Consider the following 27596-nt stretch of genomic DNA (forward strand, 5'->3'; position numbering starts at 1 on the left):
GGCTCCGACTACACAGCCTTTGCTGACAGGGCAGCAGCAACGGCTGCCGCCACGCCGCTGCTGTTGTTTTGGGAGGCGGGGGGAAAGCTGCAAGAGCTGTTTCACGACACGAAATGGGCAGTACGCACTGGCCTATTGCGCTGGCTGGCCGTTGCTGCAGCGGCTCGTGTTGTGCACGGCCGCCTCTATCGGGGAGAAAGCAAGAAAAGCAGTGCGATCAAAATGTGCTTGAGCCTCGGTGCTGTCCTCCACATAGGGAGGGAAGGCAGCACAAACGGCGCGCATGAATGCTCGAGCAGTGCAGGGGGCACAGGCTCCGGAGGTGTCGCAGCCTCCCCGGCAAAGAGCAGCAGCAGCAGCAGCAGCAGCAGTAGCAGCATCAGTAGCAGCAGCAGCAGCAGCAGTAGCAGCATCAGTAGCAGCAGCAGCAGCACTAGCAGCAGGAGGCAGCACTCGAGTGAGACTGCTGCAGCAGCGCAGCAGAGGTAGGAGCTGGAGAGCACTGGCCGCTGTCCCAACAACCCTGTAAGAAGCAGCCGCCGCAGCAGCAGCAGCGGCAACAGCAGCAGGAAAAGGGCTACACCCGTAACCTTTCGCGTCGAGCCAGACGTAGGCAGAACCGAAAGGCCAGCAATTCTGTATTCCCTTTTCAGCCCCTGAAGATTGCGGCAGGCGCGTTGTTGTGCGAGGGCCTGCAGTGGCCACAGATAGAGCAGCCGAGCGGTAACTCGTTTTATGTGCATTTGAACTGAAGTAGGAGCCACACATCCAGATCGTATTCAGTCATACCAAGCTCGTAAAACGCCGCTGCAGGTGCAGCTGCAGGAGAAACAAAAGGGTTGCTCGGTGTTAAACCCTGCTTTGGCAGCCAGCAATGTACAGGAAACTGCTGCCTTGCTGCTGCGCAAGCTTCGCGAGACCCCTAGAGCCTTCTCAATATTCCCCCACCCAGCAAGTACACGTATCTTTCATGGACACACGCATGCGATTACGCAGGAACACGATCACCTATACGCACAGAAAGGAAAAAAGACTTTCTGGCCGCTACTTTCGGCAGTCTACACTGTTTCCCATGGCCACATGCCTACTCGCGCCCACCTGCCGCCGCTGAGTACGACCAGCGACTTGTTGCTGCTCTTGCTGTTGCTGCTGCGTTTTTTCGCTGCCGTAGCAGGCAGACCCATCGAACACAAGCCACATGGAACTGCATGGATGCAAGCTTTTACGCGGCCCTCCTTGTAATAAATTTATGGGCAGCGCAGTTAAACTACAGCTGAAGAGGATAGAGGGTGTCCATGGAAGAGGGCAGCAGCTGCAGAGATGGCAGCCGGAGGAGCCGCGCGGTAGGGCTGTAGAGGCTCGTGAGAAGGCAGTGTGAAGGCAGCAGAGGAGCCAATGGTATTAAAGAGGCAAGCCGGCTATCTGTAGTGGATTCGCGCACACATCAAGACACACACAAAACATGCAATCGACAAGCACACACCCACGTCCACCGATGCACATGCATGTCTCGGAAAATACAGCCCTTCCCCTCCCCTCCCCACTCCACTGCGCCTTCCCTGCTCGCTGCCCGCATCAGCAGGCGACCCCACAGAAGCTGCAGCAACGCGACAAGAAAATGCTTTGCACGCACCATAGCCTGGAGTTGCGGGGGAAGGGCAGTCTGCTGCCTCTACAACCCAAGAAAGCCAGGGGCGTGACGCTCCCCAATGCCTAAGCAGCACAGCGCAGCAGAAGAAGCCGCAGCTACCGGCGGTGTGCGTCAAAGGCATCGCCACAAGAAAACGTTTCAGAAGAAAACAGGCGGGCTGGCTGGTCGGCAAACTGTAGCGCTTCCAAGCAGACGAAAAGACGCACGAACGATGACTAGGCGATTACAGGCAACGACGCTTATCCGCATGTGTGTGCATAGATATAATACATATAAATATACACAGAAATGTATATGAATGCAGAAGGAAAGGTACAATTGACAAGGCAGCCAGGCGCAAACATGCATCCCAGGAAACAGATTCATACAGCTCGTTCCACATACCCGGGAAAACAATAGCGTTATGTATACATATATACATATATATGTGCGCGTTTGTATAGATATGCAACTATATATATATACGCATATGAATGTATATATATATACATGTATATGTGTGTATATATATGTACATATACATGCGGAAAGGCACTTCAATGCCCCGGCGGCGAAGAAACAGTCCTTCACGGAAAAAAAGACAGAGGAAAGCGGGTAGCGAAAATGCGGATGCGAAAGCGTGGCATCGTCTCACCAGAAGTGCACGACGCCGTCTGCCCCAACTTCGGAGACATGCCTTCTTCCAGGTGACTGCAGACTTCGTATCCCCGCAGAAGAGACGCAGATGCCTCTCTGCAGAGCCACTGACTGCTGCTGCTGCTGCAAGAGACACTGGAGAGCCGCACTCCCAGACACTGCGCCCTTTTGTAGCTGCGAACGCTTAGATGCTGCTGCTGCTCTTGCTGCTGCTGCTCCTGCGGTAACAGCAGAAGATTCCAACGCAGCGCGGTACGAGGGGATGGGCGTCGGGTGTATCTCTCCGCCTGTGTCTGCTGTGCTGCACGAGGCGGGGGAACTCGTGCTGCTGCCCGATCTGCTGTCGCTTCTGAACTTCCGCAGCGTAAGGACGGAAGGCGGAATGGCACTGTACGGTCCCGGAGGATAATAAAAAGAAGGCGCGAGAGATCCATCCCCGCGCGCTGTCCTTAAGGATTGCACCGGCGGGGCTGCCAAACATCGCATGCGCGACGAATTCCGCAAATCCAAAAGTAAGACAGTGCCCCTTTCCGAAAGGCCTGCTAGCGTCTCTCCTGCAGCGCACAGAAATCTCAATCAGAAGCTCAAGATTTGACGGCATCTCCCGCGGCAGCGGCACATGCGCGGATCGGCTCAGAGACCACTAGGCAGTCCTCTGCGCCATAATACATCTGTTCGGCGCAATGAGCTGCCAGCGCTCGCTAGATGCCGAAGCCAACGCAGCGGAAAGGGTACTTGCAAATATGCATCTACCCATCTACACAGTTACGTACACATACACATTTACATACACATACACACTTACACACACATTTACGTGCACATACACATTTACATACTTGAACATATTTACATACTCATACATGCACACACATTTACATACACATACACACAATAACATGCAGATAGATACACATACCAATGATATCTGCAGCGACCACCAGCTCTTCCTCCAGAGAGGCGGGGTAGTGTTGCTCTGGCTGTGGCTGCAGCGAGGCTGCCCTAATCAGATTGGGGATGCGCGCATCCGCGATGCGCAGTTCTCTAGGCAGCACCACTACCTGCGTTGCTCTGGAAAGGGGGAGTAGGCGTCTTGCCCAACTGCCTGGTGCTGCTGTTGTTGCAGCTGCTGCTGCAGGTGTTGCCGCAGGTGTCGCTACGGTTGTTGAGGCTGTGGACGCGGAGAGCGAGCGCGGCAAGTCCATACGATTTATGCACTGCAGCAGCAAAAGCAGTAACAGCAACAGCAGTAACAGCAACAGTAACCATAACACTAACAACAGCAATAACAGCAACAGTTTTAAGAGCAACAGTAACCATAACACTAACAACAGCAGTAACAGCAACAGTAACCATAACACTAACAACAGCAATAACAGCAACAGTAACCATAACACTAACAACAGCAGTAACAGCAACAGTAGTAACAGCAACAGTAACACTAACACTAACAACAGCAATAACAGCAACAGTAACCATAACACTTTCAACAGCAATAACAGCAACAGTTGTAAGAGCAACAGTAACACTAACACTAACAACAGCAGTAACAGCAACAGCTGAAGTGCGACTCCTAACGCATGTATGTGGCCCCCATGGCATGCGCCTGAAGCACTCCAAAGAGCCTTACGGCGCCCCCCCTACGCCAATAAATAGATTGGTCCTACGCACAAGGCACTGTAGCTGACCTGCATGCGATGCGCATCCACGATGCAAACAGCTCCAGAGGATACCAGAACGCCGTATTGCTGCTGATGCTGCTGCTGTTGCTGCAGCAGTAGCGCGGAACCGTCCAGCGGGCTAAGATCGACAACAAAGCTGCCACTACTCCGGGGAAGTTCTAGTTCGTTTTGCGGTCTAAGGACCTCTGGAAGATGCGTTTCGCTGGAGCTGCTTCTGCTGCTGCAGCCACTGCAGCTGCTGCAGCTGCTGCAGCTGCTGCTGTCGTCCCCGTCCCAGCACACCTCGTGCTGCACGTCATAGAGCGCCACGACTGCTGGCGAGGAGGCACCCGACTCCGCGAGGTAAGGATGCAACGCAGGCCTTGCCTGCTGCCCGGCTAGCAGCTTGCTGCTCGTCATGCTGCTGCCGCCGTAGCTGCTGGAGCTGCTGTGGATTCGCATCACTGTGGAAGTCCAGCAGCGGGAGACGTGCTGGTGCAGAGGGAGCCCCCAGGGGGGGGTGTTACGGCTCATAAGGGGTGTAAGTCGGAGGCAGCGTCGGAGTTTAGGCTGCAGCTCCAGTCTTCCAGAAAGCGAGAACAGGCAGCACGTGTTGGCCGCGTCTATGGAGAGGAGCAGCGGCGACGCCGCTGGCAAGCTGCTGCTGCTGCAAAGCACTCCGTCACCTGTATCGTTTCGTCCAATGCAGCACATGAAGAGCAGCGGCGAAGCTGGCGCGTATCCCGCTGCAGGAGCGTCTTCTGCTGCTCCTGTATCTGCTCCTGAATCTGACGCGACAGGCTGCGTGAGGAAAGTCTGATGCAGCAAGGGGGGTCTACTGCTCCAACCCCTGGCAGCGCTCAGCTGCTGACGCAAAGCCCCTTCCGCAGACAGCGGTGCAGACACGAGACGGCCGCCAGCCTGCAATAGCGCCTCCGCAGCGGCAGCACACGTGAGACGCTGCTGCTGAATGCCGTTGCGGCTGCATCCGATGACGAGACAGCTGCCTACACTCTTCTCTGACAGTGCAACGGCTGCTGATACGCCAGCAGCGATGGGCAAGCCAGGCTGGGGGCGGGCACGCCTGCTCTGCACTTGATACTCCTGCCGCTCGTCATACAGCAGCAGCTGCTGTTGCTGCTGCTGCTGCAGTTGCAGTTGCCGGCCGCTTGCACTGCTCAGCAGAGGCCCCTCCGGGAAGGAGCAGCAGTAAGGCTCCCTGCCCCTCCACAAGGGCAGCTGCTGCTGCTGCTGCAGCAGCAGCAGCAGCATGCAGCTCTGCCTTCGACGGCACATAGATAGCGCCCACAAGGCAGTCCTGCTGGTCGCTGAGAGAGCTCCCCATGAAGCCACATCGAGGAGCAGCAAGAGGGGCAGCACGCCTGCAGCAGCAGCTGTTGCTGCCGTGCAGGGTAATCCGCTGTGGCAGCCTCTGCTGCTGCGTCCAAAGCGGCCGCTGCAGCAGAGGCGGCACCAACAGCCACTGAACTGTCCAGTCGAACTCCTGCTGCTGCTGCTCTTGCCACTGTGAAAAGTGCTGCCGCTGCTGACGCGGCAACTGCATCGGCTCTCTTGGCGGCCGCTGCAGCTGCCAGAGACGACTCCGTAACAACAGGCGCAGCTGCTGCCGCAGTTGCCGCTGCCGCCGTTGCCGCTGCCGCCGTTGCCGCTGCTGCTGCCACAGTCCCGCACTTCGCAAGAGCAGCTGCATGCCTTCACCAACACCCGCTCAAGGCAGCTCTCCCCCGCGGCTTGCGAGCTTCGGGTATATGCCTCGTTCCACAGCAAACTCGCCATCCTCGCGTGGCCACTCTTGGCTCCTGCATGCATTCCCTTAAAGCCGCTCTTGTTGCGAAATCGTCTGCAGCCGGAGCGGCAGCCTGACGGCACTGCAGCAGCTGCAGGCAACCAGAGGGCCTCATCAGCACTCTCGCCAACTACAGTCCGAAGCTCCTGAGACGCCCACAGCACGGAGGCAGGCACCTCCTGCTGCTTCCTGCTTTCCTCCTGAAGCTCGCCAAATTGCGGATGCTGCAAACGTTGACTGCGGCCGTTGGAGTGCCTCCCCACCATACTAGAAACTTGGTGCCGCCGCTGCTGTTGCTTCTGCTGTTGCTTCTGCTGTTGCTTCTGCTGCTGCTTCTGCTGCTGCTTCTGCTGCTGCTTCTGCTGCTGCTGGTGCTGAAAAGGCGGCTGTACAGGCTTCGCCTTGGGCTGCTGTTGCTCTTCCTCTTCACCCATCGAGGAATCCAAGCGACGCGGTGTCCACCGCCGTCGCAGGTGCATGCGTTGCTGCTGCTGCTTCTGGTGCAGCTCTTCTGCCTCTTCTAGCTCCTCCAGCTGCTCCTGCAGCTTCTCTACCTGCTCCTCTGGCTTCTCTACCTGCTCCAGCAGCTCCTCTTGGTGCTCTTGCTGCTGCTTGTGGTGTAGAGGGCTGCACTTTGCCCACCAGTTGGGGGAAGCCCGCGAAGAAATCCTGTGGCCGCTATGTTGCAGCTGGTCTCTCAGAGACTGCTGCCTGCTGGTGCGTTGCTCGTGTTTGTGATATTCCGAGATGTGTCGCTGCAGCAGGCCGCAGCGGGCAGCTGCCGCTAGGGTCCGGTGCTGCTGCTGCCTCCCACTGCGATGCACCTGCTGCCATCGCAGCAAGTTGTAGTTCGTGAAAAACTGGACTGCAGCAGCAGCTGGAACTGCGCCGCTGTGCGCGGCTGCTGCACTGCTGCTGCTGCTACCGCCTGGCCAGCGCGGAGTTCGACACCACTGCTGGGGGCCTCCCCCCCCTCCCTCATCGGGAGCCTCACCTCTCCGCGTCACTGTTGCTGCCTTCCTATCCCCCGTTGAAACTGCCGCAGCTCCAGTCGCAGACGCCACAATGGCAGCCAGCGCTGCTGCACGGGCTTCGGCCGCTGCGGCTCCATCGCTGCTCTGCTCGGCAAGCAGCAAATCCTTCCGCAGATGAGTCGGACAGCCTGCGTTCCTCCTGCTAGCCCCTGCCCATCGCCTGTTGCTGCTGACGCTGCTGCTGCTTGCCGCTTTACAGCACTCGCCGCCTTCGCCGTCGGGGGAGCCAGCCATGCCTGCTGCGGCTCTTCGTAGGCCCCCACGTCTTTACTCCGGCACCCGCTGATCCCGCTGCCTCAAGGGGGCATGTGCAGCAGTTGCCTCTGCATGGCTGCTCTTGACTATCGACACACATGCGAGAGAACCTGCTCTTGTCTGCTGCAGGAGGAGGCAACGCGTGCGTGCGGCGCCAGCGGCAGTCTTCCGAAGAAAAGCGTACACGACTTGCACGCAAGAAGGCGCACCTCGTCGCAAAAAATCCCTTAAACGCCAAACCCCCAAACCCCGATCAAACAGCAGCACGACACGGCCGCAGGGGGGAGCATGCACAACGGGTGAACGACCTCTAGAAGTGAGTCGCAGAGCTTGACATGCATGCTCAACAAGAGGGACTTGACAACACTGTCTGCGTGTTTTGCTGTCTGCCTGGGATTTGGGGGTTGTTGCTGCTGCTGCTGTAGCTCCTGCAGCGGAAGCCGCGTTCGGGGAAAATGTGCATCCAGGCTCAAAGTGTGTGTTGGGCGGATAAAATTGGACGAAAACACACAAATATCGTGAAGCATCTGTTTAGGGCAACTTGCGCATGGGCTGCTGTTGCAGCGGCCGCAATTTATGCGGTGCAACTGCTATGGTGCTGCGGCCGCCAGTGCTGCACGGCCATGCGTGAGCGATGGCTGCTTCGGTGCGAAGCCTCTTGCTGTAGTGTTGAGCATGTGTATTCAAAGGTGCCTTTATCCAGTATTGTAGGGAAATGCAGGCCGGTGGCTAGGGCCCATCGCACTGCTTCCTGATGGCTGCAGTGAATTTCAACGACAGCGCTGCTTTGGGGAAGCCTCTGCCCCCCAGTGCAATCCCACAACACACGCACACATGCGCCCTCCAAGCCATCAACGCGAATTCTCTCCAACATAAACAGTCAAGTTGGATCGATTTGAGGGCAGCTTCTGCGGATTTTCTTCTTCTCAACGCATCGAAGGCAGCGCTAGCAACTCCGAAGGCCGACCCCACCCTACATACATACACACCCCGAAAGAGCCAACTACCCTTCTACATCTGCAGCCTGGGCTCTGAACTTCATCGGAATCTCAGGACATACATAGGATCTGAGGCCCACCGGAGAGGGCCTCAAACTCTAGACTGGTTGAGGCCGCAATGCGGCGCTCCATCGAACTTCTCCCTAGGACGATACTCATTCCTGACCACCCTCTAAGCTTATTAGAAAGCTTATGAGCGTCCTTCCAGAAGAGCATTCTTTCTAGCTTCGCTGCTTGCTTCCCTCTAGGTTATGAAACTTGGGGAAAGGTACTGCTAGGCTAAGCATAGCCGCACTCTGTAAGCACTTTGAACTCAGGTAGTTGCACATAGCAGCTAACGCACATGCACACGATATTGCGTCATATTGTGTGAAACTAACAGTACTCTGCAACGAGATACTTGAATAGACGAGCCACCCAATCAACTGTTCCCTAATTCCTACCTTGACCTATTTAGTGTGCTGCAAAGCGTCAAAGTGCATACTTCCCTGCGCTACAATGGACACGCACTTCAACTTCGTTGGGGAAATTTGCAATGGGGAAGGTTCTTAAGGGGTGGAGAACATCGGGTGTGCTCAAGAACCAAAGAATGATACACCCTCATGGAGCAGATCCAAGGCGTGAACGGTACAAGGATTGCCCACGCTTGTTATAGCGGGCTAAGATACACTTAACCACTTCCATATACGCCCGATACAGTAAGCTGAAAATCAGTAAAAGGTTGATTAAGCGGTTTGTCTGTTCGTAAATCTTGTTTGTTGCACAGTACTATTTGCTCAATATAATAAGGCGCAGTGTTGTGGGCGTGCACGCTAGATGCTATGTGCAATTACCTGTGAGTGCTCGGAATGCTTCAACTGGTGCAGTTACGCGCATCGCAGTTGTCCCTTTCCATCTCATCCAAAAAAGTTTGAGGGGCTCGAGCGGGGGAAGACGGAAACCCTGTCAAAAAAGTGCATTCTAATAGGTCTATTTTGCTTCTGGAGTCAAGTGCCTCCCTGTAAAGATTTTCAAATGGAGAGCTACAGTTGGCATCTCTATATGGTCCGATGCATCTGTTGCTCGCCCATCCACTGGTTGCGGGCTCAGTAAGGTGTCAGCTTTTCCTTCAACAGGTGTTCGGCTCCAAAAAGTTATTTGCTGATTCAGTCACTGATTTCTTTGGGCCCCAGTCTGGAAGAAAACCCACTTGCGACAGAAGTATATGGTCGCACAACGCTCGGTGGGGTGATTGGCAGAGGCCGACCTGCAGGTTGATGTGAACATAGTAACTCTACAGCTAGTAGAAAGCCACGATTTACATGCCGCTTATCTAAAATGCGAAAGTGCGGTTATGCCAACCAGAAAAGTATGTCAGCCCCAAGGACATGCAAGTACTCGAAGATTTTTTTGGGCAGTTGGAAATGCACCTCGCGTTTTTACCCTCGGAAAAAGAGAAAGCGCGGTTCCTTTTTGCATGTTCGTCGGCTAGAGAAATACTTTTATGATTGCTCCGTTCACATAGAGGCAGTCGTCTGCTTGTAGATATTACTACAGTTCAAACCTCCACACAAGCCCTGGCTTATCCTTATAATTGGAGGTCAGTTTAATACCAAGCTTGGAAGACATGAGAAAGTGGGAGCAAGGTGAACTATCAATACATTAGTTTCAAGAGGAGCAGGCTACTTTTTTTTGCAAAAGCCAGAACGTACACCAGTGGCTGCTTTATCAAGCATTTTTCACGGGTCTAATCGATGCGTGGCGCCAGGTCATTGCAACATGGGCAGTGACTCAGCCAGAGAAGAACAGGCGGTACCTCGTAAGGTGAGACAGGGTGTTCACGCGCAGTAAAAGAATATGCCTCTACGCATGCCCATTGTTAGTGACTCTGCATCAGGTTCTTTGTTGGAGAATTCCATTGAGCTCTTAGCCAAGGAACAGCACGTGAACACCTCAAAAAAAGGTTTACACACACGCTAAATAATGACGAGCTGCCAGCAGGCTGACCACTTGCTGGCCGTCCAGCGTACTGCGTGATGCACACATTGCGTGAGGCTAATACCCGGGGCATCCCTCAGCTATATTCCACTGGGGCGAAAGGCCCCACGGCATCAAGAAATTAAATAACATACAAAATATTTACTTCAAAGGGTAAATGTAGGAAGAAATAAACGCAGGTGCGCATAATCCGGTGTCGATGCCGGAAAAGGACGGACGATGGCACGTGTGCGTAAGCTCTACACCCCTGACCAAGATTCCTGTGATGGTTTGCAAGGCCTAATGTAGGCTACCTATCGGACACGATACACCGCTCAACAGCCTAGTCGACGTATTACTTCACAAATACCTTCCTTCGAATCCCCCCTTGCCCAGATGACATGCAAAAAATGACGTTCCACATATTTCGTACTCGCAAGTCGAACATCTTTTAAAGCTCCTTGGACTTGTTGAGGACCCAGCTGAACTGCATCGGAAGATCGAAGACAACGTTAATGAGTCTATCAAGGAGGAGTGATGGCTTTGTGTTTAGCCGACACGCTTGAGAACACCCTCAGCGCCAAAGAATAGTGCTTCAGCTGTAGTGGAACAAGCAGCGGGGTGTAAAAGCGTGCAAGTGCTCACTTGTCATGAGAACAATTGTGTACTAGGATTTCGGTGCTATGGCTGCAAAAAGACTGAGCCAGCTCTGGCGAAAGGTGGGCAATAGCGCCGTTGTCTTTACCTCTGTGCACCCGCAAAGAGGTAGCAATGTTGTATTGGCTTGCGTCTTATTAGTAACGTCTCATCCCAGACTTTGCTAGGATTGCTGCCCATTTGGCTAACCTACTTTTCAAAGCGCAGTCTATTCCCTGAAAAAAGAGGCTGATGCTATAGCAACGGCGCTCATGCGATGTCGTACAGCTCCTCCATTAATCGCGCTGCTTGATAATGTGAGCACTTCTTTCTTACAGTCGATGCGAGTGACTTGACGCTAAGTGCTTTTCCCGCCTAACAGGATTTGGGTTCTTCAAAATGTCAAATGCTTGCTTGTTCTCATCGCTTCAACAAAACTGAGCACTTGCCAATGATAGGAAAGTTTCTATGTGGTGCGGTGAGCTGTTAAGATATGGCGGCACTATTTATCCTGGTGTCATTTCACCCTGCAGACCTATCCTGCGTCGTAACTCTACCTTATTCTGGGGGTCAAAGGGCTCGATACCCCTAGAGCGATTCACTAGCTTGTGCGTCTCCTGCACGATTTTTTAGTGAAGGCTGCAAAGGGCTTCTACGAGATGGCGGCTTATATGGCCGAAATCCAGAGTGTCAAAACGTTAATCTCCCACATCTATGGTATACATTGAGAAGCCATTCTCCTATTCAAGCCTGGACCTAATAGTCCGGTGTCAGCGGCCCTCCTTAGCAGTCGAGAGATGAAATGGACAGCTAGCTGATGTACGCGAACATATGCACAGGCCCCAAGTGAGCCAGTGGGCTTTGCGGCGGTCGGCTGTGTGTTTCGAGCCTCGAGATTTGGCTTGGTGGTTCGGCAGACACTAGAGGCTGCATCAGAAAGTGACCAGGTGAAGGAGTTTGCAGTCAGGTGGCGAGGATCACATTCAAGTTTCCCACAAATCAATGCTCTTTCTTGATCTATAGATTTTTCCAAAAGTTGGAGGTACCACAGAACTTTCAATAACCGCTTCCTCAGAACTTTCGGGACTCTCAATATATTTTGCAAATTTTGTCTTGCAGACAAGTGATTCACAGGGCAACGCATAATTCACAGGTAGTCGTGGAAGTGCTGGATTGTAGAAATTTCGAGGGCCGAGGATGCAGTAGACAGAAGTTTCTAGTTTACTGGGATCGAGAACGCCAATCTGAGTGGCAGGCTGAGGAACAGTTGAGCGGTCTGCTGCCTGTGGAATATTTTGCGGCTTGCTTCGGCTAACAATGGCAGGCATCGTTGGTGGCATTCCTCGCTGATAGTTTGCCTTCTTCATTGCCGGAATAGCTGCGTTATAATTATGTTCTATATGCTGTGAAGGTGTCAGCTCTTATTCCAAAGATGCTCTCCACACACAGATCAGTTGTGCAGGAACCTAGGATTTTTTTTCCCTACATCTTCACTGCGCATCTATCCGTCCTTCAAAATCGATTCTCCTGCGTGCACCGGCCGCATTTGTATGTGGACATTGCGCTGTGAGGCGCGAATGTACTGCTGACTAGTTTGTTCTTGAGTTCATTTACACAAGTTACTTGTCATGTTTTCTCGCGGTACTAGGCTCACACATTTCAGCGCCACGGTGACAGCGAGCTATCACATCACTGCGGTCACGGTGGTTATTTCTTTTATGGACACGGGCTAGAGTGTTGTGTTGGCGGTTGTTTCTTATTTCGACACGGGCTAGAGTGTGTCTCTTCGTTTCCGTCGATTCCCTTTCAGCGTTTATTGCTCCCTTTGCTTTCCTCATTTGAACAGTTTCGCGTTTCTGCCTGCTGGAGGATTGACGATGGGGCGGTTATTCCTTCTGTCCAGCATGCAGTTGCTCTCGATGTACAGGTTTGGAGCATGAGGGCAAACGCTTTCCATGGCTCGGGGCTCTGCAGGGGGGGTCGAGGGTGTAGCAGGTTAAGCCACACATAGATATTTCGCACTAGACCAGCTATATTCAACAAAGAATTAGTAAGGCACCGACTAGTTGAATTGTTGCTTCGCCTAACTGATTTATTGCAGCTGGAAGCATCCTTGTGCGCGTGCGCCTTCCGTGTTAGGTGCATGTACCTGTGCTCGCTAGGAGTGTTTCGCGGAGCAGCAATTTGCCCCCCAGCTGTCCCCTCTCCTCCTGGGAGCTCTGAGGAGTGCGGGCAGGGGAGGCGGGCGGTTTTTTTGAACCATCAATAAGCTTTAAAGTATTTGCATAGAGTCTAGAGTGAAGTGGCTATGAATGCCTTAGATGGTTCGCTACACTCGGGGTAAGGGGATGAAGCGACTCGGTAAATTCTGGCGAAAATGACCACCAACACACCTCACGGGATGGATCTCAAGGAAACTTCGAGGAGGAATTCAATGTGAGCGAATAGGGCAGTCCATGAGGAGAGGAATAAACGGGAAATACGCACGGGGGCACACGCGGGTAGCAACGAAGCACACAGAAAGAAGCCTCCGTCTCCAATCTACAAGCGCAATCTCGATGCCTTTCTCCCCAATTCTGGGGGAACAGGTGTTGCGTGGAGTTGCTCTCAAGGACCGGAATGATGGCGATAAGTGACCCTCTCACCAGCAGCAACTCAGCCCCTCCTGAATGGGCCCAGCGCACTAGGGGGAACCCCACGCAGTCGCACGTAAGACAATCGCACACGAAAGAATCTCGACTGTCGTCACATGTCATTCTGGTTCTTTGCTGATAAGATAGATAGGAATGTGTTACGTAAACGTTATGCTATCGTCGGTTGCGACGGCTGTATGTTGGCTAAGCAGCAGCCGCCACAGGGCCAGGACTCTAACGTGTGCTGGGGTGCGTCTGTTACTGAGCTGCCCAGAGGCTGCCTCGCTCGCGCTAGCGGCAAGAGCATTCGGAGTCAGCTACCGCCGTGCGTGCATTTGCCGTCGGTGTCATTGCTGCTCGTTCTTCTAGTTGCTTTGCCGTTGCAGAGCCATTACTTGCTGATTTACACAGCAGGCTCCACCACAGAATTTACCAGTAGCGAACCCCATCAAGTTTGTAGCTTCTTCTAAACCAGTAATATCCGTTGCTGCTGCCCCTCCACATGTGCTCGCTCTAGAATTCTAGCATTTTCCAGCTTCGCTTGCAGATTCAAGAAGAGACAGGACGTGCAGGCGCCTCTCAAACAGAGACTGAAGCCAAGCAGCAACAAAAACGAAAGCACTAAGCGTATGTGCCTAGCAGTGATCGAAGTACTAGTGAGAGCTGCCAGGGCCCAACCCACCCCTGCCCCTCCCCAAACCCACACAGAGAATACCAACAACCTAAAAAGCAGCAACAGCAGCAGTCGCAGAGGCGCCATCTCCGTGAGAAGGCACCGCCCTCACCTTTGCCCGCAGATCTGAAATGTTTTGTTGGACCATTGCCCTTCTGAAGAGCGCATATACACACCAACATACACCCACATCCACATATATATATATACATACACATACACACACATATATATAAACGTACACGCACACACATATATTGACACATACCGTGCAAACCCCCCTATAACCTCAAAAGCAGAAGCTGTGGAGCCCTTCCGGCGGGCATCCTGCGTGGATGCAAACCCTAAACATTCGAACCATGACGGACTCTGTAGCATTTTCTTGCTGAGTCAGCAGCGTGCGCCTTGCCGAATCGAAGGCCTCGAATTTGGACTGACAAACCTCGGAGCGGTTCTGCAGGCACAACAAGACGAGCACCATCCAGACGCAGCTTCCGAAAGCCCCCAGGCAAGCCACGCGAAGACGCGAATAATACGCATCTCCACCACAAAAGCAGCATCAGCTGCAGCGGCGCCATCAAGCCTACCGCATGCGTGTCAGTCCTGTTATCCTTCAAGCATCGCAAGTAGACAATACCTGCAGCCACAGTAGCACTCGCCGCGATGCATGCTACGCATGGTTTCACAAACAGCCATTCAACTGCAGCCTTTCCCCCGAGGAAATCCAGCCCGTGCAACAGCAAAACCCGCGGTGTACGCACACCCGCTGTACCTGGTGCATACACTGGGCTCTCCAAGTCCGCGGCCTCTCTGAGCATCTTCATGTAGAGGTCAGCCTGTAGCAAAGAAGAGCATCAGCAGCAACAACCAATAGAGGTTCCACCTCCGTCAAAAAACACACATACGCACACATATATACCCATGCCTATATACACACAGACGACGGCAACCTCCACAAAGCGATCAATAAGTAGGGGGGGTTCCCTTCCTACCTTCATTTCGCGGGCATCCACGCTGAGGGAGTCCTCCAATTTAGGCTGCATGACATACGCCAAAGGCACCGCAGAAGGAAGCCTGTAACAACCGGTGGAGTACAGCGTGCAACGCTCCATGCAGCAACGACTAGGAGAACGAAAACACTGGCGGGAGAGCGCGTCCTCACAGACAGCACAACGAGGCCTACATGTCCAGCCACGAGATCGGTCCAAAGAGCTCTCTGTGCGTCTGGCAGCTCTGCGCTATTTACCGAAAGCCCCACAAAGTTGTGCCGCATCAACATAGCGTGGAGAGACCGATGCCTCTGCAGCTCACAGCACGCAGCATGCAGCCCCATCGGGCATTGCAGCAAGCGCATGCGGAGGGCCACGTGTAACAGGCGATCTACCGGTGCAGCTTCAGCAGCAGCAGCCAGGCAGCACCGACTGCTGCCGGTGCAGCTATGGCTTGCGGTCAAGAGGGGCTGCATGCGAACCGGGAGGCGCATAGGGGAAACGGCCCTCCCTCTCTACTGAGCAACGGCGCCAGCAATGACACAGAAAGTGGAAACGCAGCAGGCGGGATAAACGGCAACAGTTCACTCCCCTTACCTCCAACGCCACCTTTCTGGTTAGCCACCAGTCCTTGAGTTCCCTATCGATCGCATCCAACTCTTGACGCAAAGTTTCAACCGCCAGCTGGCGTCTGTCTACAGGCGTTGACACCAGGCCGACAGCCGCAACGGCGACGGCCCCTTTGCCGAAAAGGCGTGCGAGACTGTGCCGGAGCAGCGTCATCTGTACAGCCGAATTACAAGCACCAGCACCGCCCACCGCATCACCCCCCTACCACCGCAGACTCTCCTGCTGCTGCACGCCGCCATCACCCCGCCGAGGCCCTTTGCTATCCCTTTCATAGCGGAAAAAACTGAGAAAGCACCTGAGCCACTCTACGCATTCCCACTTTCAGCACCCTAGTTGCTGCCGCTTGCCTGGATTCTTGCACGTGCAGCAGTACGAGCCAGACGGCAGCAGCGGCAACAGAGCGGCAGGCTCAACACGCGGGTCTGTGAGCACAACAGGGCCTAGGAAGCTTACCGTAAACAGTTACGGACGAAGTCCTCAATGGAGGCACAGGCGAAGGGGTGCGACTGTACGAGACACCCGAGCGAAAGCAATCTTTTCCACGATGCAGCTCCTGTTATTCAAGGGGGCCGCTGCTGCCTTGTTTGTGAATTACCCACAGGAGACTCCAGGAATCCCCTAGATGTGCGGCTCTAGAGCGGTGGCAGGAGCAGGTGGAGAGGCGGTGGAGTAGGAGGCGGGGTGATAGGGGAAATCGAGGTCTACTGCGGCCTATGTGTTTCGGGAAGCTTGCAGCTATGGCGCAACGTGTGTATCACCTCCACTCACAATTTCCTGTGCCTAAATATGCTGGCAACAAGCAACTCTTTTTACCGGAGCAAAAGGCTGCTGCAGCAGCGGCAGCAGCTGCTGCGGCTGCTGTGCATGCATGCAGACCCTAATCAGAGGGCGCATAGACCGGCCGCTTCAACACCTGAGCCTGCGCTAAATACATGCAAAGCTTTAAACAGACCGTAAGACAAGACAGAGAGCCTCCTGTGTGTGTATACAAACAGACAGCAGCAGCAACCCTACAAAAACAGCAAATACGGCGGCAGCCCGAGGAGACACCCGCTGCCGCGGAATCACTGGAGCAATCAAAAAGGCCTCGCTTTTTCAGCCCGTTGCATGCGCCTGAAAGCTTGAGCAGCAGCAGCGCGAGCGACCACATTCGCAACAGCAGCATCACAAACCCGCAGCATCAGCAGGTGTAATCATGGGGATTGATGCAGAAGACTCTCCTTCAGCAGGCGGAAGCTGCATGCCGCCACCTGAAGCCACCCCAGCAGGTCCGCTGTCTCTCGATATTACGTATACAGCCCATGTTCTGGGAGATCTGAACGGCCTGAGACACAGGGATTATACGAGATATCGGAGTTACCTCACCCGTCGCTTAGGCCGCTTACGGCGACACTTGGATGCGAAACATGGCAGACACCGATACGTGCCCAAGCCGCTACCGGATATTATTACCGACGAACGGTAAGCATCTGAGCTGCTCCTGCTCCTGCTGCTCCTGCTCCTGCTGTTGCTGCTGCTCCCACGCATGCATGCTGCTTAGGCTGATACGCATGTCCTTTTTTCTGCCGTCGCTGCTTCGCCGCTCTCGATATGTTATTGTCTATGAGGCAGCAGCTGCGCGCGTTCCCCGTGGAGGTTTGAGTGGCTGCTCGCCTCTCCCCTCTGGCGAAGCTGCAGCAGCGTCATGCATGCGCTTCTGTTGTATCTACAGCGCTGGTGTGTATGTATGTGTGTGTGTATGTGCTGCTCTTGGTGTTGCTTTTGCTGCTTCCTCACTCTGCAGGTACCTGTTGTTGGTGCTGCTTCAAGCTGAACGGGCATGGGCCTATGGCATGCAGCTCAAGAGCGACAATGCTAGCGCCGCTACACCTGTGTGTTGTTGTAGATTGTCGTGTTGGGGGTGATAAAGAAGGCAATGTGTAGTACTCCGCGCTGCTAGGGGTCGCCTTTGTTGTGTTGCTGCGGGTGTGATGGCTCTCCTGAGAATTGGTGTGCTGGGGGTTGCGCATACCATCCGCTGGAGATGCTGTTTTCTTGCGCTGCTCTCTCGAGCTAGCTGCCGGTACAGCGGCGGCGGCATGGGAGTGTTTAGGGGCTGCAGGTAGCTTGGGGATGCGCGCCGTTTTTTGTTTTCTTGCTGCAGAGTGCCAAGCTCCGTGCGCACTCGATCCGCCGGTTTGCAAAGGCCCTTTTGTATGCCCGTCAGCTGGAGGCCCTTTGTAGGGGGCCCCTGGGAGGGCGGGCCTCCTCTGGGGGCCCTCAGCGCCCGGGGCCCTCGGGTACGGGGCCCGAGGCCCCCGGGGAGGGGCAGGGGCCCCCCCGCGTAGACGTTGATGATGAAGGCCCCCTGTGCGACGGCCGGACCTGTTTGGATGCGCTGGCGTATCGGTACGCCATGGAAGCTGCGTTGCAGCAGGAGAAGGAGCAGTGGGCAGCTGCGGCAACAGTGCTGCAGCAGCTGCAGCAGGTGTACATCCAGCTGAAACGGCTAAGCAGCACGCAGCCGGAGCTTGAGAGACTCTACAAGACCAAGATCGAGGCGTTGGACCCCCTGTTGCGTCTCTGCGTATTCCATTCTGGCGATATCCGAGGTGCCGCTGCTGCTGCGCAGCCGCAGCAGCAGGAGGCCCCTTCCACAGCCGACGCTCGAAGGAAGGCCGCTGCCGCTGCCGCTGCTGCAGCAGCGGCAAAGAGCAGCACCGGGTGTATTGCCACGTGGAGAGGCACGCCAGTAGATCCCAAGAAGGAGAAACCGAGGGCAGCAATGAGCGCAGCACTTGCGAACTGGAAGGAGCTGCAACTGCTCCCCCTAGAAACGCTCCGCACGCTTGCCGCCGCTGCTGCAACCGACATGAAAACCATGGCTCCCACTCTCACAGAGGCTGATGCTCAGATTTGGGCAGAGCAGTACGCTTGGCGCCTGTCTTTTTCTTTCCCTACTGCTCTCCACCCCCTTGCAGAGTGTCTGGGAGATAAGGCCTGCAAAAGGACTCCCACACCTCCCTGCAGCCAGCCGCAGCGTTCGCACACTTTGCACAGTTTTAAACTGCGCACCGGATGCTGCTGCTACAAGAATGCGTTTTGCGGCCCTTGCATATTTCAAACTGCTCCTGTTGTCGCCTTATGCAGGTATGGAGAGGCTTCCGCCCGATTTAGAGACTGTGTGGAGCTGGTTCACAAGGAAATGATGGTAATAATGCTCTTGTTAGGGTGCTGCTGCCCTTGCTACTACTATTGCTATTGCTGCTGTTGTTATTGCTACTAACACTACTGCTACTGTTACTGATGCTATTGCTATTGCTATTGCTGTTGCTGCTGTTGTTATTGCTACTATTCCTGCTGCTACTATTGCTGCTCCTGCTATCGATATTGATGCTATCGTTAGTGCTGCCAGTATTGCTACTTTTGCTGCTGCTCCTATTGCTGCTTCTGCTGTTGCTACTACTGTTGCTATTCCTGTTGCTTCTATTGTTACTGTCTTCGCGGCTACGGCTGCTGTCGTTCTCCCTGCAGGCAGATCCTGAGGAGTCGTCATGGCTGCACGCCCAGGGTAAGCGGTTTTTCCTTAGGCCTCTGCCTCTGCACTAGAGAAAGGTACTGCCGCAAAGGTAGCGATGCAGCAGCAGCAGCCAGAGGAGGCGGAGCAGTTTTTGCTGCAACCTAGCGGAAGTCACATACGCACACCACGTTCCCCATTCGGCTTCACAGGTTGGCGTTTGCTGCTCAAGCGTGTTTCCCTTCCCATTGCGCGCGGTAATGGGTGGTACTGCTGCAGGTCTATGCATGGATATGAGCCGCTGCTTGGAAGTAGAACGGGACGCCCTGATGCTGCTGCGGTGTCTCCTGAGCCTCTCTGCTGCAGATGGTCGGTACTGCTTCCTTTGATTGCAATTTCTGTTGCAGTTGCTGGGGCATTTGCAGCAGCCGGATGGGGTAGCGCTCTCCGGGTTGCTGGTCGCAGTCTTGTTGCATGCTGCAGCCTGCTATGTCCGCTACTGTTGCTGCTGCTGCAGCAGATCTGCGGGAGTCTCGGGAGCTGTCGAGAGCGCACGAAGGCTTTCGCTTTGCAAATCTGTTACTTCAGGTCGGCAGCTGCATATTTGCCCCCCTGTTGTTGCACCTGTGTGCGGCTGCTGCGGCGCTCCTGGTGGCTGTGGCTCTCTCGTGTTCTCTACTGTGTTTCTTCGGCAACCAGTTTCTTGCCGTTTTCGCAGGGCCTTGAGCAGATGCAGGGGGAGGAGGCCCTCCCCGATGAGCGCCGTCCGCAGTTGCAACGGTGGATTCAGATAGCGAAGGACGGCAAGTACGTGTTACTGTTGTTGGGAGGACTGCTGGAGATCTCGTCTGTGTCAAGGCAGGAGAAATGTGTGCGTATTAAAGCTATGGACGTAGATCTGCTGTGTGTTGTTACGTGCAGGGCTACCTGCCTGGCCACCGCAATCGCTTGCGAGGGGGTTCTGTCAGATGCCTTTGGTAAAAAAAACCCTTTCACCACCACTGCTAAAGGCATCCACACACGGCTTCTCCCAGGAGCACTGTCGCTGTACAGGGCCCTCTTAGATGCGCCTGTGGTGCTGCATCTCAGTTTTAGCGCGCGCCGTCTCTACACGTCAGGTGCTGCTCAGGCTGCAGCCCGAGGTGAGCAGAGGGGCCATCGGCGGCTGCTGCTACAACTGTTGCGGTCCTCTTCTGTGTTGACACGCAGGGTAACCGTGAGACTCTGTGCATTGCGTCCTCTTGCAGTGAGAGTGTTTGTGAATGGGACTGTTGCTGCTCTCGCAGACACATCGCTTCCTGCCGTGCGTGACTGCGTGCATTATGGTGTTCCGTGCTGCTGCTCTTTGAATGCGCTTGTGCAGCTCCGCGACGACCCCCATGAGCGAATTGACTTGTTACTCGCTGCAATTCAGGTGAATGCGCGTCCTGGCCTGCTGCTACTGCGGCTGCTATTGACACGGTTTTTAGTGGTGCTGCTGTCATGGGACGTTGTCGGCTGGCAGTTCCCTCATGATACCGAAGACTTTGGCCAGAGACAGCTATTGTTGTGGCGTTGCTGTCGTGTCCGCTGCTTTGCGCGCAGAAAGTGACTGCAGTTGCAGTAGGACAACGCATGTGCCGCTACCTCTGCGCCCTCCTCTGCAGTGAGTGCCCCAGCACTTCTCACTTCTGGCCTTCGCCAGGACGTAAAGCGAGGCTTGAGCCTTAGGATAGAGCACACTGTCTCCTGAAGCACCCTGCCGCGCACTCGGGTTTCTGTTAGCTGGAGGACGAAAGAAGGGTTTTGTGTTGCTGCCGCGGGAAGGCGGCAAGGGCAGCAGCAGGCTGTGGCCAGTGACAGAGGCGCCCTCCAGCTCAAGTGCGCTGTGCTGCTGCTGCGACAGAAACACAGAACATCCACAGGCCGGCCTCCGCTGCCGTGGCAACGCGAGAAGACACAGACAGTGCCGACTTGACTCCCGTACAAAAGCAGGTACCGCTGCTGTTGTTTCTGGCCCTCAACTTTCCGCGCTTCTGACTGCAACGCGTGCTGCTGCTGTAGGTGGGGAGGAGCTAGGGATGCATATATCTGGCTGCGCCTTTCGGGTTCTCTTGTGATCTGTGATTACAGCTGCAGTCAACTGTGGGACGTTTGCTGCTGCCTCCTCCCGAGCCGGTTGCCTGCAAGCCGCATCTCTTCGACTTGGTGAGTGCCACCCTGTCGAACGTAGGCCACCTCCTCATGGAGGAGCCCTCACAAGACGCGCGCCCCTCCACTGCGGCAACAATTGAAAAAGGGAAACTTGTGTGCGACTCTTATCCGCATACTCTCTTGCTTGCGGCTGTACTGATGGGACGCTGCAGGCCATTACATCCCTTGAACCCCCTGACCTCTCCAGCAAGACAGCCGCCGCTAGTGGAGGTCGGTTTGGTGGACTTCTTAAGTCCTTCTGGGGCCGCTAATCCCCCTCCCCACATTCCCCCGAAAACGCAAACTGTTCTTTCTCCCTTTTCCCTTAGTCAAAACAGCTTTCTTTTCCGCTGGAAGAGAAGATTCCCTCCCTCTATGTAGGTGTATAGCTTTCTGAAGCCACCCCCGCGTCCCTTGCTGGGGTGTGCGCCCTCCACCTCTGAAACTTTTGCAGAGCTGCTGTTTCCTGTATGGAGCACCTGCAGCTCTCACGAAGCGTTCTCTAAAGATGCTGCTGTTCGCTGGTGTGGCCATGGGGCTGCTTTCTTGCTCGAATAGTTGGGTACTATGGGAACACCCTTCCTGGGGAGAGGCAGGCATAGAAAGACCTTTCGCAGCCGAATACAGGGTAGGCCATACAAAATCGATAGGGCAATCACTGTAAATATTGGCACAGGAAGAAGACTTCTAAGAAGCTCTCAGTGTCCTGCAACATTTACCGGCCTCTGCCCACCTCCATCTCTCTGCTCTTATCATGTCCTTCCCTCGCTGCCCACCATTTGCCTTTTGGTCGGCTTCACGGTCTGCTCGACTGTGACCTCGCGCCGGCTTCAAGCCTCGGCACCCTAAATAGCCTTCCTATTGATAAGCCAGCTCTGCAGACTGCACGTGACTGTTCGCTTGCATGCCCAGCCTCTACAACCCGTATAGACGCAGATGTAGGTGAGGGAACTGTACACCCTCCTTATAAGGTCGCTACACGCGAAATAACAGTCTCTCAAGAGGAACCGTGGGGACAAGAAGCAGAGGGTGACTCCCACGAGGTTGTCCGCCGTAACGCTAATACCTCCAGAAAAACGATCCCGCTAAGGTCCACGGGCCCTCACTGTGGGGGGAGAGTAGGGCACCAAAACACACCAGTTTGGCGACACAAAATGTGGCCCCCTGCTATAGCGCAAGCCGATGATAACGCAGCCCGCACACTTCAATACCGAATAAGAGGCTCATGTGCTGCTGTCGGATTTTCGACCCCGTCTGACAACACAGAAGCCACTAAAGGGAGGAGAACCACAACTCTCTTCAAGGCGAGCAGCTACGGCTCGCGAGGGCGGAATTCAGACCGCGCGGAATAGTTCCGAAGCCCTCTCTCCTACCTTCCTGTCCTCATTTTGTGGATTTGCGGTCATGAGGGGAGAGGAGCAACTATGATGCGCTTTGCCGCACCCTCTAACCACCCTCAGCATTAGCTCCGAGTTGCACATGGCAGCGTAGAAAGCACACGCACACTGCATTCACTCCTAACTATTTCGCTCAGGTTCCTATCTTCTGTTTGTTGCAGGGAATAGCTAGTTTAATACTGCTCATATTCTTTCCCAATACCTAGTTCAATGTATCAAATGCAATGAACAGCCCTAAGGGCTGCTTGCCCCGCTGCGGTGACGCCCCAAGTCCCCGGCACGGATAGACTTAACCCAGAGACACTGTGGACATAATAAGGTTATTTTGTGTTTCACAAGACCGCTCTCTTTCTCCGACATTTATTCTCAAGGGTTTCGAAGTCAGGGGAGAGGGGCAACTAGTGTGCACGTCACTGCGCACTTGAAGCAGTCTGCGCACTCATTACCAGTTGCACGTTGCATCCAGCGCTTTTGCACATATTGCACCTTCGTGTATCGAGCTAACGCAGCTATGCAACAATATACAGGAACAGGCAAACCAGTGAGTAAACTGTGTGCTAATTCTTTGTTGGAGATAGTGACTTTAGTAGGAAGTGCCTTAAAATACTGCTCAGCCGGTTGCTCCCTCACTGTCCTGGTGCTCTCATGTTGAGACTTCTCACGGACCCGGGCAGGGTAAGGCGTAAGAAACATATAATGCGCTTATATTAAGTTTGCATTGAGTCTAAAATTATGGCTCGCCTTGCGGACACCACACATGGAGCGTTACAACGACGCTCTTTGGGATCTCTCCTGCTCAACAGTTCTAATTGTCCAGCTTCTATCCCTTGCATCGCTCCTGAAGCTTTTTGTATAAAGGCGGAATAGAACCCTATACACCTACCCTGTGGTATAGCTGCACCTGTGGATACAAGTACGAACACAGGGTTCTTCCAGGCCCTGTGGTAGCCGGGCGCGGGGCCCTATAAGCTCATGTTTCCCATACGGTTCGACTATTCCTTTGGGAAGCTACAGTTTAGTGGGGTGCCTCTAAATCTGGAGGATTTGGGTGATTCTGACAGCCTGCTTGAGTGTGCATGAGTCGTGCTGCAGCTGCCTTGTTCGCGGGTATGCACACCTCAGGAGGACCAAATCTCCTCAAAGCTATAGGGGGCTAGAAATGGGGATAGCTATTTGGGTGCATGAATACACCCTGGGATATGGAGAACAAGAAGACTTCCGCAGCCGCAGAGCCGCAGCAGCAGCCCCGAGGGCACAGAGCAGGGCTATGGGGAGCCGAGCGGCTCCCGTTGTATGTGCAGCTGGCCTGGCTTGAAGTTGTGTGTCGGCCGGTCCTTTTTTAGGATTTCATTCTCTTTCAAACACTGGGAACTGGAAAGGGGCCTTGCAATCCTCCGGCGTTTAGTAGCGTGACTGCAGAAGCGGCGTGACACGATGGGGGGCGGCGGCGGCGGCGCGCTCAATAAGCTGTTCCCAGGCTACAAGGACAAAATTTGGATGAAGGTTCCTGTCCAGGTAGATCTTTTTCTCAGGATTTGATTGAAGGGCCCCCTGATCTGCCCTGCCGGTGCCTTCCTGCAGCGGCAGGCGCTGGCTGCCGATGTAGAAGTGGTGGCTGGAGTGCCAGCAGCTGCGGAGCCACAACAGAGAGACCCCTCTTGTTTCTTCTTTCTTCTTTCCTGGGGGATATGTGCCGATACAGAAGGGGCCCAGGTTGTTGCTTTCTGCAAGCGCAACGCTCGTTGGCTGCTCGAGCCAGTTCTTACACTGTGCAAGGGCGGAGTCAAAAGCAGGGCTTAGCATGTGCACTTTTGAATATAACGTTTGGGTTGCAGGCTCTGAGGTGTCTTTACTCGCCGAGGCGAGTGCGTGCCGCTTGGATGCGGGGCCGTATCGGGACATTTGAGGATTCGTATCGAGTCCATATGCGCTGTTGTTGCATAGTGTGTCCGTGCACGCCTGTATGTGCTCGTTTCTGCCGCAGTGGCGCGAACGTCTGGTGCGTCAATGGAACAGTTCGTATGAGCGCCAAGTGTATGTCCAATGCGTGGTCTTGAACCAGCGCATGCAAAGTTACAACAAAGCGATCCTAGATCCCCTTCGGCCAGACGACAGGAATGGACTTCCCGCAGTAGATTATAAGCGGCAAAAGGCAAGGGGAACTCTTGTGGAGGGTGCTGATTTCTACATGCCCACTCAGAACGAGCAGAATCGCCTGGTGCGCCCGTTCGAGCCGTATACGGAGGAAGAGCAACAAGCCCGCAAAGGATATCGCTATCAGAGGTATTTCGGATCTATGACCCCTTCCGTGATGGCCACCGTGTAGAGCTGTGTACGCTGACACTGTTGTATGAGCCTCCGTGCGAAGAAGGATGCCGACATGAAGCCGGCTGCAGCCTTCGTCGATGACCAGAGCCCTTGGAATTCTGTAGCATCCAGGATTGCGCTGTGTTATCTGGTGCTTGTCCGTATTTATGGCCCTATGACCAGGCCTTAGAAGATTAGATCTTTTATTTCTTGTCTCGCTTTTGAGTGCATGTTTGTGTGCAGCTTGGGCTTTTACATGGCCGTTGCCTTTGGCGCCTCGTTCGTGCACGACTGCTTCTATCAGCGTCGGCCGGTCTGCTGGTGTCTTGAGAAGGAACCACCGAGGCCCCCGCACTATCCTTTTTGGTTCAAGTCCATCTTCCATTCCCATGATATCCCCTCAGTCAGGCGCGGCTACGAAGTGTATCGCAAGGTAAGCAGTCTGCCGGCCAGACTGGACAGTGTGTGCTGTGATAGCTTGTTTCCATGGTTTTGATGTAAAATTGGCCGGAATGTGCTTGCCTTTGTGCATAAAACAACCAATACATTCAAATGTGGCAGAGCTACCTACACGGCTGCAACAAAGAGGAAAGACAGAGACTGCGTCGTGCTGCCTCGATGCATGTGGTGTATGTATTCTGTGGTGGAACATAAATTCTCATGAATAAACCTTTTCTCGTGTACGTCTCCCCGCGTTATGGCTGCGGCAGTTGGTATTGCTGGCCATCTGCTGACTTCCGAAGGCATGTGGTGTAGGAGGGTCACCCCGTCCTACCGAAACGGGCAGCTGAATTTATACCTGAACCGCACTGCGACTGGGAAGGGGAGCGGGGGAGAGGGGGCCGTGGATGCGGGCCACGATGTGTATTGCATCCCTTTTTAATATTTCTCTTTGTGCTTCGTTAGGTCTGTTCGACGTGCCACTCCATGGAGCAGCTGCACTTCCGCCACCTGGTGGGGGAAGTGCTGCCCGAGAAACGCGTGAAGCAGATTGCAGCGGAATACGACGTAGAAGATGGGCCGAATGACAGCGGGGAGATGTATACTCGTCCGGGTGTCCTAGGTGATGCTTTTCCGAAGCCGTATCCCAATGAAGAAAGTAAGTTCGTTAGACTTGTGCCCCCTTATATCGGCGTTGCGTAACTCATGGTGCTGTAGGGGCCCTCCTCGCTGCATTTTGAATAAGCTGTTCCTTTATAAGTGTACGAAATGCAACTTCTTCCCGGCTCAAAGCAACCTGCTCGATGGAATGACTCATGGCCTTTGGGGTGGCTTGAAAGTAGGGGGGCTGATTCCGCGTCCTCGGGGCATGGTGTGGGTGGTGACGGCTTTTCTTACTGATATCTTTCCTCACCCAGTGCAAATGATGGGCCCTACTTCATCTGTGACGCATCATCCCTCTGAAAGCAGTTTCCCTTTTCTTCTTCGACATCGCTGGCCTATTGTGTGCATGAACGTCATATCTTGTGCCTGTTCCTGTTGCCATCGGCCCTATTTCGTTGGGTTGTCTCGGTGTGTGGGTGTCTATTTGTCTGTCTGCCTGCTGTGTGGAACTCCTTAGTTTTTCACTGTTCATGCATGTCGCTCTTGGTCAGAACGCTACCGTCTCGCTTCTGCATGTGTTTCTCTCCCGGTCTTTTCTGCAGCCGCTCGTTTCGCGAATAATGGAGCTTACCCTCCGGACCTGTCGCTGATCTCGGGAGCTCGCATGCACGGCCCTGACTACATTATGGCCTTGCTGAACGGCTACCATGAACCCCCCATGGGAGTTGAACTTAGGCCAGGGCTCTACTGGAACGTCTGGTTCCCGGGCAACGCCATTGCAATGGCCCCTCCCCTGCAGGACGAGATGATTGAATACGAAGATGGCACTCCATGCAACGTCTCTCAGATGGTAGGGTTGCATGCCTCTTTCTTCTAAAATATGCTTAGCGCACGCGGTCGCTTCCTTGCAGCAAGACGCAAGGGATTCTGTGCGATCGCCGTCTGTTTGCGCCTTCTCTTTGCGTGTGTGCCCCTCCATAGTCTACTTCAGTGTTCTCTGTAGCGGGTGATGTACTTCTAGGAAATAGAGTTACAGGGGACTTTACAAAAACGTGTCTGAACGTCATATGCGCACACAAGAGTGTCCCCAGCCCGATTGATTGCTCTTATTCGTGTTACGTATTATTCAAGAGCTTATATTTCCCGCGTCCGCCTTTATGTATGCTCTGTTATCTGTTTGGCACAAGAGGTTTCCGCTTCTTTGCTCGTGCGTGGCCTGTGTTGGTCGGTTACTGCTTCGCCTGGTGACTACGTTTGTTTGTATGTGTGTGTATGTGTATGCGTTTTACACGTTGCGTTTCAGTCTAAGGATGTGGTGAACTTCCTCACATGGGCAACAGAGCCGACATGTGATGAACGAAAGTTGTTTGGCCTCAAGGCAGTCAGCGCGGCGCTCCTTGGCTGTGCCCTCATGACCGTCTGGTGGCGCTTCTTCTGGGTGATTTACGCTACCAGGCGTATTGATTTCGGCAAGCTTAAGTACCTCTAACTGCAGCAAAGACAGGCCGCAGGGTGGGATCTTCAAGCTCGCGTTTGGGGGTTATTCAAAGGGGCCTTCTCTCGTATGTTTGGGGCCTCCCCTCAGGACGATCTAACTGCTCCTGCTTTTAGGGGCCTGTAG

General features: G+C 54.3%; 3 protein-coding genes across 3 annotated transcripts; 2 read left to right on the forward strand and 1 right to left on the reverse strand.

Annotated features, from left to right (window-relative positions):
• Nucleotides 1-101: 101 nt before the first annotated feature.
• LOC34621849 lies at nt 102-15712 on the reverse strand. The gene is made up of 15 exons (XM_026337513.1): nt 15527-15712; nt 15124-15240; nt 14933-14977; nt 14713-14776; nt 14528-14577; nt 14309-14394; nt 14053-14095; nt 13809-13857; nt 5571-5620; nt 3976-5466; nt 3207-3504; nt 2286-2841; nt 1488-1713; nt 370-420; nt 102-185 (listed from the first exon to the last, which is right to left on the reverse strand). Exons 1-15 carry the CDS (start codon nt 15710-15712, stop codon nt 102-104), a joined length of 3396 nt encoding a protein of 1131 aa, XP_026193298.1.
• A 1042-nt stretch (nt 15713-16754) lies between these two features.
• LOC34621848 (signal recognition particle subunit SRP68) lies at nt 16755-20150 on the forward strand. The gene is given in 10 exon segments (XM_026337514.1): nt 16755-17020; nt 17343-17430; nt 17703-18466; nt 18689-18749; nt 19073-19109; nt 19408-19435; nt 19437-19525; nt 19528-19643; nt 19774-19889; nt 20066-20150. Coding segments are annotated over 10 exon segments (1650 nt in total).
• A 3908-nt stretch (nt 20151-24058) lies between these two features.
• LOC34621847 (cytochrome c1-2, heme protein, mitochondrial) lies at nt 24059-27464 on the forward strand. The gene is made up of 6 exons (XM_022735036.2): nt 24059-24139; nt 24777-24907; nt 25175-25364; nt 25838-26030; nt 26578-26825; nt 27279-27464. Exons 1-6 carry the CDS (start codon nt 24059-24061, stop codon nt 27462-27464), a joined length of 1029 nt encoding a protein of 342 aa, XP_022592296.2.
• Nucleotides 27465-27596: the final 132 nt, after the last annotated feature.

Source organism: Cyclospora cayetanensis, unplaced genomic scaffold (assembly GCF_002999335.1).
Source record: "Cyclospora cayetanensis isolate NF1_C8 unplaced genomic scaffold, CcayRef3 CcayRef3_contig_188, whole genome shotgun sequence".
Lineage (NCBI taxonomy): Eukaryota > Apicomplexa > Conoidasida > Eucoccidiorida > Eimeriidae > Cyclospora > Cyclospora cayetanensis.